Source organism: Nyctibius grandis, chromosome 1, assembly GCF_013368605.1.
Source record: "Nyctibius grandis isolate bNycGra1 chromosome 1, bNycGra1.pri, whole genome shotgun sequence".
NCBI lineage: Eukaryota > Metazoa > Chordata > Aves > Nyctibiiformes > Nyctibiidae > Nyctibius > Nyctibius grandis.
The window spans coordinates 98,730,165-98,743,481 of record NC_090658.1 but is presented as its reverse complement, the minus strand read 5'-3'; the positions used below and the strand labels follow the sequence as shown (position 1 = coordinate 98,743,481).

Sequence of the window (13,317 nt, the reverse complement as noted above, 5' to 3'; positions counted from 1 at the left end):
CATTTTAAGGTTTTTCTACAAAGAATAAAAATGGATGGCTGCCTCATTCCTTCTGACAGAGGCAATTCATCAGTGCAGTTTTGGAGCCACGGGCTGTCCTGGCTTCAGATCATTCTTTGCCTAAGATTTTTGGATTCAGTTGAGGTGGTAGTTTGCCTTTATATAGCCTCTCTGGCTTAGAAATGCTTAGAGCTTGCTTAGAAATGTAATGTGTGACACTGCATGGTAGCTAACTGGTATGAACGTCTTCAGTATTGCTCAGTCTATGTAAGTGAAGCAGGAAGGAAAGATCTTTCTCCTGACATGTTATCCGGCTTGGTCAGGTGTGACACCTGTTCTTTGGGGCTCTTTCACAAGGCGGTGATGGCACAGTTTGGAATCAGAAGTTTTTTGGTCACGGTTTCTTGATAAGTGTATCTGTTGAGCGCTCTGAATTGCTGATGCCTATGAAGCTTTGTGATCACCTGCTTTCTTGGTGTGTCTGAGTATCCTAAATAGGTGGGTTTGGGGAGACACAGGCTTCATGGTGACATCCTTCCAGGTCATCACTGTTGATTTTAGTTTACTAGAAATAAAAGTGTATTTCTGCAACATTTTATGCTGTCTCTTTCTGAACCTGCTTAGGTAATAGTCTTATGTGTTACAGGGTTACAGATTGTTTCGACATCAGCTTTTGTGTCCCTCTTTGTTTTCTTGCATAGCCCCTCTCAGTCTGAACTGAGAAAGGATCATTAGTCTGCCTTGAGTTCCACTCCTTTTAAATGGTGTAGAGTCTCAGCAGTCCTGAGGTGCTTCAACCTGAGTATTGCTGCTTTCCTGAAGTGTACTATCCCACTTTCTGCAGAAAGGTTACAGGTCAGTCAATAAGAACGTTATTGGGATGGAGCCCTTCATAACTGGACATCTATCAGCAAAACCAGAAAGAGACGTAGGTGTTTTTTCACCTGAAGATGCTGATTTTTTAAGTTCGTGACTTATTTAGGAAAAATTAGTATGCATTACTATGAGCTGGGTTCAGTTTATAAGAAGCTGTGGAGAAATGGTGGCAAGAAAAGAAAATTCACATAGAGTATTCTGCTGAGACAGAACTGTAGCAAAACACAGAAGAGTACTTAAAAACAACAATAACCAACTCAACTATATCATAAAGATATGTAGGGTAAAATCACGGAGTTTCAGAGGTTAAAAATTATAAGGTACCCACACTGAGTAAGTGATACTGTATAGCTTGTGTACTTTGGAGAGTATTTCAGCTATTGTTAACAATGGTACTTTAAAATCCTTGGAACGAAGAATATCAGGAATTCCTGATTAGTATCATTAACAGGGCAGTGCTGCAAAAGAAACTTAAACTTTTTAGGTAAATTTTTAAGTATGAATGTATTTTATTTCCAAATACATTACTTTGCCTTTATAATAAGGAGGAAATAGTATGCAAGGAAAATGAGGCAACCTTAAAGTTGACAAGTGAGTTGAAGGCTGGTACTCTAGTCTTGCAGCAGCCATGCGTGAACCCCTGGCTCTAATTAAAGAGGGTTACCATGGAATTCAGTGTGTCTGCTATTACACACAGCAGACTGAATTCCTCCCAGTGCTTATACTGAAGCAACCCCATCAGCTTGTTCCATTGGGATAACTGAAAGCAGAATGCACCCAAAGAAATACAAATAATTCAGTGTTATAGTGGATTAGGTTTAGTTAACTAACAAAAGAGGCATGGCACTTCCAGAGTTTTGTCATCCTGTTTCTGCAATAAATAGTCTTTAATTGTCTCATCTGAATTTAGTATAAGCAGGCAGGAACATTAGATAGAAAACGGCATTAACACATTTTTCTCTCTTTTTTGTTAATCTATGAGGTAAGCCACAATGTTGATTAACAGCCTCCTCTACACTGCAGAGCAGCTTCGGCGATTCTGCAAATTGGCTAGATTTGGAGCTGTTAATTATGCAGTATAGTGCACTCCATAAAGGCAGAAATGAGCGTGACTTGGCTCAGTTCTCATGAGAATAAATTGTAAAAATTGGACCTCTGTTTGATTTGAATTTTGGCTTCACAGAGGACACGGACATTCCACGCAACAGGCTTGGCAAGGACAAATCATTTACTCCATTAAAAAATCAGAATAGGTTTATAGTAAAATCGCATACCTGGCAGAAAGCCCGTGGCTCTTGGGACTCTGCAGAGGTCCGGGCTCATTAACAGGGAGTGCTTTTCATCATTTTGTCTATGAAACCGATAAACATCCTAAATCTGAATATCTTGTAAATCATAAGGAAGGGAGTTTTTCTTTCTTTCCTGCATTCACCAACCACACTTGTATATGTCTGGAACAGCCCACCGGCATTTTAAAGTTATTGTCTGCCTGCTGTAGAAGAAAAAGGCACCGTCTCCAACACATGCTGCTCATTTAACATCAAGGCAAATGATGTGCGATGGTAAGGGGAGGGTCTTCTTTTGGTTTAGGCTCTCTGTTTAGATTTTTATGTAAACTTAGATGTTGGATAACAAATTATGACAAGATACTTTTACCTTAGGTACTTTATAGGATGCTACTACTTCTGAAGTAAAACTGTACATATTTATACCATTTTCTCGTAAAGTATGAAAGCAGATAAACACATAATAGAAGAAAAAAGAGCTCTGCAAATTGTAATGATTTTTAAACTCCTAGGAACATATTCAGATAAGGAGATATTATGGTAAATATACGACTGTTCCTTTGTAGCTATTTCAAGGAGGTAGCAATGTGAGTGATACTAGTTGAAAGATCCTGAAAACAGTACTGAATGTCTAGTGTGTCATAGTGGTGAAAACTGAAATGTCATTTTTGCAGTTTCTTCTAAAAGTTTTAATTGAGCTATTTAAAAAAAAAGAATAAGTTTGGGACTTCAGCTGTTATTCTTTAAACTGATAGTGAAAGACAATTACTATCTCAACCAATGCCATAATCCATAGAACAAAGAGGACTTTATAGATTAAACATACTAGAGTAACCAGTGTTAAATTCCTATAACTGTTTGGTGTCATTTAAACTTTTGCAATAAATGCATAGATTTAACTGGTTTAATTTTTTTTCTTGTTGTTGACAAGCAATAAAGTCAATACTTGAGGAAAAACCTTAACAGTATGATTCAGGCTAATGCATAGCATTAGGGTTGTTATCAACAAGATATATTAAAATGGAAACAATGAACTAGCGAAGCCATCCTGTGCATGGGATTATTAAATTTACAGTTTGCTGTTGCTAATTTGTTAGCAGGCTTCAGTTGTTTGAGAAAGCTCATACAAACTCGTTTTGCAAAACCAATGATTAGATTAAATGTTCTCTGTCATTGCCACTGGAGGAATAGCTTTGAATCAGGGCTGTGTCACAAATGGAGTTAACTGAATGATCTCAGTTCAATACCATTTACCTAACAGAATTATGAAGATGATGCTGACATAATGAATAGGTTCTGTTCAGACAAATGTAGTCCGCTGGAGATAATTGAAATTCAGTGCCGGGCTGTTCCCTTTCCTTGGTTGATATGAAGAGGTTGGCATCTAATAAAGTCAGTCCTCATGCTTTTATCGGAGTTATGTTACTTTTATGATTTGACAGAGTTCAGTCTAGTGACATTGATGCAATTTTAGAGCTGTTTAGACTTGTTAGTTCTGGAAGATGTTCTCCCTTAAATTATGCTTCTTAAGCAGGTGTATTTTTTTCACTTTGATGAATACTATTAACTAGAATAGTATGGTAGTTAGAGATAATACAGAATTTAATTCCTTCATGTGTCCTACAAAGAATATTGTGTTTTGTAGTCAGTGTTTCATAAGGAAACACAGGAACCAGCCTGTGTAGTTGAATCTGAAGGATCCTTCCCACCATTTTTAACTTGATTCACAGTGTTGTTCATATTCATACTTGTGAGAAAATTTTCAGAACAAAAATTGTTTCCATTTTTCAAATGCAATCAGTGAACCATATACCAGTATGAGTCAAAGACAAATGATAATATTGAGGACAGTTCTGTTATCAAATATGTAAAACAAGAACTGTTTATTAAAAACAGTGAGGGTGACCGAACACTGGAACAGGCTGCCCAGAGAGGTTGTGGAGTCTCCTTCTCTGGAGACATTCAAAACCCGCCTGGACGCGTTCCTGTGTGATATGGTCTAGGCAATCCTGCTCCGGCAGGGGGATTGGACTAGATGATCTTTCGAGGTCCCTTCCAATCCCTAACATTCTGTGATTCTATGATTCTGTGAAAAAACAATCTCAGAATGAAAGCAATAATTTAATGTCTGTGTTAATATTTTCAAAAGGAAAACTGTTCCCCTGTGTAAATTTCTGTTTCACCACCATGTTCTCAGAGCACTCTGAGAACCAAGAATATTTTTCTGTGGTGAGTCTTTATGGATGTTCAATGGCACTGTGAAGTACAGAGAGCTGTATATCTCAGAGTGCTAGGCATTTTTCAAAGCCTTTTATTTGGAAAGAGTTTCTGTTGGAATGTAAAAAATAATTTTGCTTGTACAGCCAGCAATGTATATGTGGCACTTCAAGTAGAACAGAAGAGAATCTTAAAATATTTTTCCTGTTAAAAAGTCTCATGGGTTAGTATTTGTCTTGTATATATAACAAAATAAATATTCATCCTTTTAGGGTGAAAAAGGAGATAAAGGAGAACCAGGACCAGAAGGCATTCATGGAAGAGAGGTAAACTGAACGATAACGAAACAGTCAAGTTACAAAATTTTGGGGGGATGGTTAAGCAATTAAATTAAGAATTTATGTAAGGAGAGTGGTGAAAAATGTTTATCCCTGGATAGTTAACATCCACAAGATGATGGGGCAAGAAAAAGAGATGCACTCAGGCGAGATGAGACTTCTAATGGCTTCAGGTTGGACAGGAGAGCTGTGGGTAAGGATGTGGTAGGTTCCATGGTATTTCTACTGAGGGCTCGTGAGATAAACTGAAGCAAGCGTGAGGATTAAAGCAACACAAAATAGATGAGAATCATTCCTGGTTGGATAATCTGCTGGAAAAGAGGGCATTTCTTGAGCCAGGGTAAAGGTAGGCCTGCAGCCTTGATTTCTGAAAAGGAAAATACACAGGCTGTTAGTCATTCCTGGGTGAGGGCCATGGGTCACTCACTGTGCCATGTGGCTCATGTGATAGAGAATTTGAGTTAAAATTTCACTTTTTTTCTCTGCCAGATTTGACTGCCTGCTTAGTTAATCGATCTGGTCCATATTTGAGGTAGAACATGAATCTGCGTCTAAAAACACTGGATAATCCTGGTCATTGAGTTCACATTCAAGCTTAACCTGAGCTAACACTATAGACATGCCCATTAATAAACTTCACTTTTGCCTAATTTATTTTTAAATTTAAATATATTTTTGTATATATTAAACCAAGATGAGAGGGCAGAAAATCGGAATTTTTTTCAATGCAGTACTAAAATGGCCAATGAACAGCAAGATTTAAAAAATAAATAAATAAAATTAAGCCAGCAGTTTTCTTTATCCCCCTCTTCCACTCCTGTCTCCTCCTTGACCTAGCTGGGGGTCAGCCTGGGTTTAGGTTTTAATGCAGGATACTGTTGGCTCTCCAATTGCAAAGCATTGCAGTTCAAGGCAGAGAGCATCTCACAGAGGGATCTGAACCTGACTGTCCAAATTCTGTGGAGAATGACTGGTATTAGGACTGGAATCTAGATACAGGATTTGGAAAAACGATTCAGCAAAGCTTTTTTAAGCAACTTTACCAGAAGAGTGAAAGGGTCAGCATTTGACACAAAAATGCTATGACAGTCTAGCTAGGCCTACTGAAAATGCAGTAGAAAAGACTACATAATTATGACACTTTTTTATGTCATCTGGCTTTCTACGCACACTGTAACCATAAAAAATTTTTCCTATTTTAGGTTATTATTATTTAATGTTAGATAAAACAGGCTATTTTTGACTAATAGTGGATGTCCTCCACATGAAAACATATACTATATACTGAGCTGAAACTATGTTTAGGTATTCAAAGAGGTATTCTCTTGTAGCCTACCTGTCTGTAAAGGTGAACCGTATACTTCTGTCATGCATACATATATGCTGACAGCATGGAAAAAACATATCTGTGTTTCTTTCCATAGCTCTGGGGACATTTCTGTGTTGGTCTTACACGATCTCCTTTACTACATGGGATCTTGTTCCATAAACCTTTTAGGAAGAGTAAGGTATACGAAGTATCTGGTGAACTCTAGAACGTATTTGACATGGTGGCACTGTGAAAGTGTAAAATATCAAACCTTTATATTTTGAAATATTTACTGAACTGTTGTGATGTGTCAAGAAATGGTAGATTATCATCATGGGAACTGCCATTAAAATATTTTGGAAGTAAAATTTCACAAGGCAATGTAACATTACATTGTTTGAATCCACACATAATTTCTTTTTAACAACACTTACATAAAATCACAGAATCACAGAATCACAGAATCACAGAATCACAGAATGTTAGGGATTGGAAGGGACCTCGAAAGATCATCTAGTCCAATCCCCCTGCCGGAGCAGGATTGCCTAGACCATATCACACAGGAACACGTCCAGGCGGGTTTTGAATGTCTCCAGAGAAGGAGACTCCACAACCTCTCTGGGCAGCCTGTTCCAGTGTTCAGTTACCCTCACCGTAAAGAAGTTTTTCCTCATATTTATGTGGAACCTCCTGTGCTCCAGCTTGCACCCATTGCCCCTTGTCCTGTCAAGGGATGTCACTGAGAAGAGCCTGGCTCCATCCTCATGACACTTGCCCTTTACATATTTATAAACATTAATGAGGTCACCCCTCAGTCTCCTCTTCTCTAAGCTAAAGAGACCCAGCTCCCTCAGCCTCTCCTCATAAGGGAGATGTTCCACTCCCTTAATCATCTTCGTGGCTCTGCGCTGGACTCTCTCTAGCACTTCCCTGTCCTTCTTGAACTGAGGGGCCCAGAACTGGACACAATACTCCAGATGCGGCCTCACCAGGGCAGAGTAGAGGGGGAGGAGAAACTCTCTCGACCTGCTGACCACACCCCTTCTAATACAGCCCAGGATGCCATTGGCCTTCTTGGCCACAAGGGCACACTGCTGGCTCATGGTCATCCTGTTGTCCACTAGGACCCCCAGGTCCCTTTCCCCTCCGCTGCTCTCCAACAGGTCTGTCCCCAGCTTGTACTCATACATGGGGTTGTTCTTGTCCAGATGCAGGACTCTACACTTGCCCTTGTTATATTTCATTAAATTTCTCCCCGCCCAACTCTCCAGCCTGTCCAGGTCTCTCTGAATGGCTGCGCAGCCTTCCGTTGTGTCAGCCACTCCTCCCAGTTTTGTGTCATCAGCGAACTTGCTGACAGCGCACTCTAATCCCTCATCCAAGTCATTAATGAATATATTGAATAGTACTGGTCCCAGAACCGACCCTTGCGGAACTCCGCTAGACACAGACCTCCAACTGGACTCTGTCCCGCTGACCACTACTCTCTGGCTTCTTTCCTTCAGCCAGTTCACAAATACACCTCACTAACCCGATCATCCAGACCACACTTCCCCAGTTTAGCTGCGAGGATGCTGTGGGAGACCGTGTCAAACGCTTTACTGAAATCGAGATAGACCACATCCACCGCTTTACCATCATCTATCCACCGGGTAACATTCTCATAAAAGGCTATCTAGTTGGTTGAGCAAGACTTCCCGTTGGTGAAGCCATGCTGAGTGCCCCTAATGATCCCCCCTGTCGTTGATGTGCCTAGAGGACAGCACCAAGAACAAGTTGCCTCCATCACCTTTCCGGGGATGGAGGTGAGGCTGACCGGTCCTATAGTTACCCAGGTCCTCCTTCCTGCCCTTTTGAAGACTGGAGTGACATTCGCTTTCCTCCAGTCCTCAGGCACCTCTCCCGTTGCCCATGGACTTAGCCAAAGATGATGGAGAGTGGCCTAGCAATGACTTCCGCCAGCTCCCTCAGCACCCGCGGGTGCATCCCATCAGGGCCCATGGATTTATGGACGTCCAGGTTGCTTAACTGGTCCCTGGACCCAGCCTCATCAACCAAGACAGATTCCTCCTCTATCCTGACTTCTTCTGGGGCCACAGAGGTCCGGGGCTCCTCAGGACAGCCTCCAACAGTATAGACAGAGGCAAGAAGGCATTCAGTAACTCCGCCTTCTTTTTATCCTCTGTCTCCAGGACCCCCACCTCATTCATCAGTGGGCCTACATTGCCTCTAGTGTTGGCTTTACCTGCAATGTATTTGAAGAAGCCCTTTCTGTTGTCCTTGACCTCTCTTGCAAGGTTTAATTCCAAGGAGGCCTTAGCTTTCCTAGTTGCCTCCCTACATCCTCTGACAACACACTTATATTCCTCCCAAGTGGCCAGCCCCTCCTTCCACGATCTGTACACCCTCTTCTTCCACTTGAGTTTGCCCAGCAGTTCCCTGTTTAACCATGCAGGTCTCCTGGTACCCTTCCTTGACTTCCTACCTGTTGGGATGCTCTGATCTTGAGCTCGGAAGAAGCAGTCCTTGAATGCTAACCAACTATCTTGGGCCCCCTTACCTTCTAGTACCCTGTCCCATGGGATTTCCCCTAGCAATTGCTTGAAAAGGCCAAAGTTGGCCCTCCTGAAGTTCAGGGTTGTGATTCTGCTAGCTATTCTGTTCCTGCCACATGAGATCCTGAACTCTACCATCTCATGGTCGCTACAACCAAGGCTACCCTCAACCTTCACCTCTTCAACCAGACCCTCCTTGTTAGTGAGGATCAGATCCAGCAGCGCTCCTCTCCTAGTTGGCTCATCCACCATTTGCATCAGAAAGTTATCATCAACGCACTGGAGGAACCTCCTGGACTGAGGATGGCTGGCTGAGTAGGCCTCCCAGCAAATATCAGGGTAGTTGAAATCCCCCACAACAACCAGGCCCTGTAATTGCGAGACTGCTCTCAGCTGCCTGTAGAAGGCCTCATCACCCTCCTCATCCTGATCTGGTGGCCTGTAATAGACACCCACAACAGTATCACCCCTGCCAGCCTGCCCCTTAATTCGCACCCACAAACTCTCAACTCGCTCCTGATCCGCCTCTGGACAGAACTCAATACATTCTAGCTGCTCACTCACATAAAGAGCAACTCCACCACCTCTCCTTAGTGGCCTGTCTTTCCTGAACAGGACATAGCCATCCATGACCACATTCCAGTCATGCGAGGCGTCCCACCAAGTCTCTGTAATTGCCACTAGATCATAGCCCCCCGACCGAACACGGATTTCTAACTCCTCCTGCTTATTCCCCATGCTGCGTGCATTGGTGTACAGGCATTTCAGGGAGCGAGCTGGGCACACCGATTTCATCCCAGATTCACCCCCTGATTTCACCCCAGGGGGATAGGGGGTCTCCTGGTCTACCTCAACACTAGAGCGTTGCCCCAGTGGTGCAAGCCCAGCTACCACCCCATCCCCCTTTGAATCTAGTTTAAAGCTCTCCAAATGAGCCCTGCTAATTCCTGTCCCAGAACCCTTTTGCCCCTACGACATAAACCTTTCCCATGTATCACTGTCATGCCTGGTGTCTTATAAAACCAGCCATTATCAAAGAACCCAAAGCCCTGCCTGTAGCACCAGTCTCGTAGCCAGGCGTTAATAGAGAGAATCCTACTGTTCCATCCCACGTCATCACCTGAAAATGGAAGGAGGGAGGAGAAAACAACTTGTGCTCCAGACTCTTTCACCAACCGCCCTAGGGCCTTGTAGTCTTTCTTCATCCCCCTCAGACTACGGGATGCAGCTTCTTCCCCACCTGTCTGGAAGATGAGCAGGGGGTAGTAGTCTGTGGCCTTCACCAGGTTGGGGAGTTGCCTGGTGATATCCCTGATTCGGGCTCCAGGCAGGCTGCAGACCTCCCTGTGATGGGGGTCAGCTCTGCATATTGGGCCCTCAGATCCCTTTAGGAAGGAGCCTCCAACCACTAAAACTCTTCTCTTCTTCCTTGTGGAGGAGGTAGCTATACGCCCGTCAGGTTTTTCTGACTGTGGTGGGACCTCTGATATAGGTTGCCTCTCCACCACATCCCCATTGGACCGGCTGTATTCCACTAGGGCTTCATATCTATTGCTCAGAGGCACCTGTGGAGGCAAGGTAGGCAAGGAGGGTACTCGCCTTTTGCCACGGCCATAGACTTGCCTCCACTCACTCCTCTCCTCTAGGTTATCATTTTCCACCTGAGAGGGGCAGAGTACAGGGGTCCCTCGATCCTGGGAGCTCTCCGGCAGGTGCTCCCATTTTTGTTGCAGGGAAGGCAGAGCCTGGCTCCACCTGTCTATCTCCATTTCAGTCTCCCGAATGCTCCTAAGCCTTTCTACTTCGGCTTGAAGCCTTTCAACCTGGCTTTGCAGCTGTGCCGCTCGGCCAAGCAGATCATCTACTTGCTCACAGCGCACACAGCCCCCTGACACCACAGAGACGGTGTAGCATTCCCTGCAGCCCGCAACCTGCACCATCGCCTCCTTCCGTGGGAGCTCTGTCTGGGTTCCCACATCCATTTTGGTCTTCTTCCACCGGGTAGATACCATTGTTCTTCCACTGAACTGGGAAATACCTGTTGGTGGCACCCCTGGTTCACAGCTCCTTGGCACCTTCCTCGCCTTGTGCACTGGGAGGGTCAGTGCCCTCCCCAACGAGCTGCAAACAACTGCAGCCTCTCCTGCCCTGGGACACACCCAGTCACTGCTGACTCACACAGGCACTGCTGAGTCTCCCTCTCCTCTCTGGGCAGGACTAGTCCCTGCCCTCCAGGAGGATCTTTATCAATGATAACAGGGGGTGGTGCGTTTAAATCGCCCGCGGTGCCTCCGCGGTGCCTCCGGCTACGCCCCCTCCTCTCCTGATTCGTTGCCGGGAACCTCCGGGTCCGGGGTCAGAGGGAAGCAGCTCGGGGCTGATGCTCGCGGGAGGCTCAGGGGGGCCCAGAGTACGAAAAACCGCCCGGTTAAGCCCGATGTCGCCCTCGCCCCTGCACTAACCTCAGGTCACTGCCGCTGCTTTCGCTGCTGCCACCGCTGTCAGCTCGCAAATGCTTTGGATTCAGTTGTCACAATGCATGGAGATGCCAGTCATTAAGTTTAAATTTAAAGGACTGTGTATCATTGACTCTTGGTTGCTATCAATGTCTCTCAAACTCATTCCACTACAGAAATGTAACATCTGATATTTCTGAAATAATCAAGTTAATCTGCTTACATGGGTGTAATCTACAGTGCTGTATAAAGAAAACCTGAAAACACAAAGCTAGCGGTATAGGCTGCTGGCAGCCGTTGTCCCTGTGCCTGGGGGAGTGAGGCTTGTACTCACAACTGAAGAACTTGAAAATGATGATTGAACATTTTAGCTTGCACAAATGGTAGAAACATATTTGAATTTATTTTAATCAAAATCAGGAAAGTGGGTGTCACAAAAAGAAATTTTGGGTTGCTTGCTGTTACTACTTGTGTTTTGTTAGATGTACAAAAGTTCTTCCTAGAATGAAGTAGCATGAAAAAGGGGAAGCCAGACCTAATTTGGAGACTTGGCTTTATTTAATGATGAAGAGAAGAGATACCTAAAATTTTAATCCCCTCATCCCTCACTGGTTTTGCTAACTGGGTCAGTTAATCTCATTGAGAACCAGGTTTGGATGCAGGAACTGTGAATATATTTAACTGCTCTGCACATCTGCCAGTTTATCACTCCAAGAATCTGAGCCAAGATCTACAATGCCATGTCCCAGTCTGGGACATTATTCAAAATCCATCTGACAACATGAATACTTACTATAAATACTAGTAATGTGGCTGTCATTGTTTTTAGCTTCTTAAGGAGTAGTTATAAATAACTTAATGTATTACTAATGTAGTCCTCCCATGGTATGTGTTCACATTACATCTGTAACCAGGTATTTGCCTGTATAATATAAACAGCCAGTATGCTTGAGTGGTATCTCTAAGTTTCATCCCTTAAGACTTTTATAGTCACTTGACTTGTTCAGTTCTGGGCCCCGCACTTCAAGAAAGATGTTGAGGTGTTGGAGCGAGTCGAGAGGAGGGCGACCAAGCTGGTGAAGGGTCTGGAGGGTCTGACCTACGAGGAACGGCTGAGGGAGCTGGGGTTGTTTAGCCTGGAGAAGAGGAGGCTCCGAGGTGACCTTATTGCAGTCTACACCTACCTGAAGGGAGGTTGTAGTGGAGTGGGAGTCGGCCTCTTCTCCCGGGCAACTAGCGATAGGACAAGAGGACACAGCCTCAAGCTTCGCCAGGGGAGGTTCAGGTTGGACATCAGGAAGAATTTCTTTACAGGAAGGGTTATTAGACATTGGCATGGGCTGCCCAGGGAGGTGGTGGAGTCACCATCTCTGGATGTGTTTAAGAAAAGACTGGACATGACACTTAGTGCCATGATCTAGTTGACAGGGTGGTGTAAGGGCAACGGTTGGACTCGATGATCCCAGAGGTCTCTTCCAACCTTATTGATTCTGTGATTCTGTGATTCTGTGAATAATGCTATCATTTCTATCACTGTAACAAGCGGAGCTTCACAGATACACTGTCAGAAAGAAATCCTGATAAATACAGTTTCTTCTCCATCACGCTGATATCGCATATAGAATTAGGACAAATTTGCAATACAAATGTCCATGAAAGTATCTGTGGAGTAAGATCTGTGTGATATTCATACGCTTGTCAGTTGAACTGAAATGGAAAGACGATTTTTATCATTAAAGCTTTTAGACTCCCTTTGGAGTCATGTCATGTTCTTGATCAGCAGTGCAGGTAGGAAGTGAATACCATGGCATGCTACCAATTAATGTTTTGCTGACATAAATCCTTCAGCAGAAGTAAGTGAAAACAGAAAATTTTATCACATCTATCAGCATGTGTCATGCATAGGTAGGGGAAGAATAGGGTCTTCTAAGCTGAAAAGAAAGAAGAAAAAAAAGGGTAACAAAAAATCTGAAATTAAAATCTGGTGTATAATCTCCACAGCATTAAACCAGATGGTTCACCTTTTATTTTTTTTCTCCTGCTGGGAAAGGTCATACCCTAAGTGACTTTTAAAAACTTTACTACATAAAATATTGTTATTCTTTACATACCTGATGTCAAAGAATGGGCCTGTGAAGTTCAATGAGCAATGAAAAAACCCCAGGTTTTCAATGGAAAGACAGAAAACATATTGGACCTTTTTATTTTTATGCTTGTGGGAAAAGGTGAACAGAAATATTAACATTTTTAAAGGGATCCAGTGTCTTGATATGATAGTAA

General features: G+C 43.5%; 1 protein-coding gene across 1 annotated transcript in view; it reads left to right on the top strand.

The window, feature by feature from the left end:
* The window catches only part of COL19A1 (collagen type XIX alpha 1 chain), a 202,260-nt gene that overhangs the window by 80,381 nt on the left and 108,562 nt on the right, over positions 1-13,317 (top strand). The window contains 1 exon segment of the mRNA XM_068396430.1: positions 4,652-4,705. Within this exon segment, the coding sequence (XP_068252531.1) occupies positions 4,652-4,705 (54 nt within the window).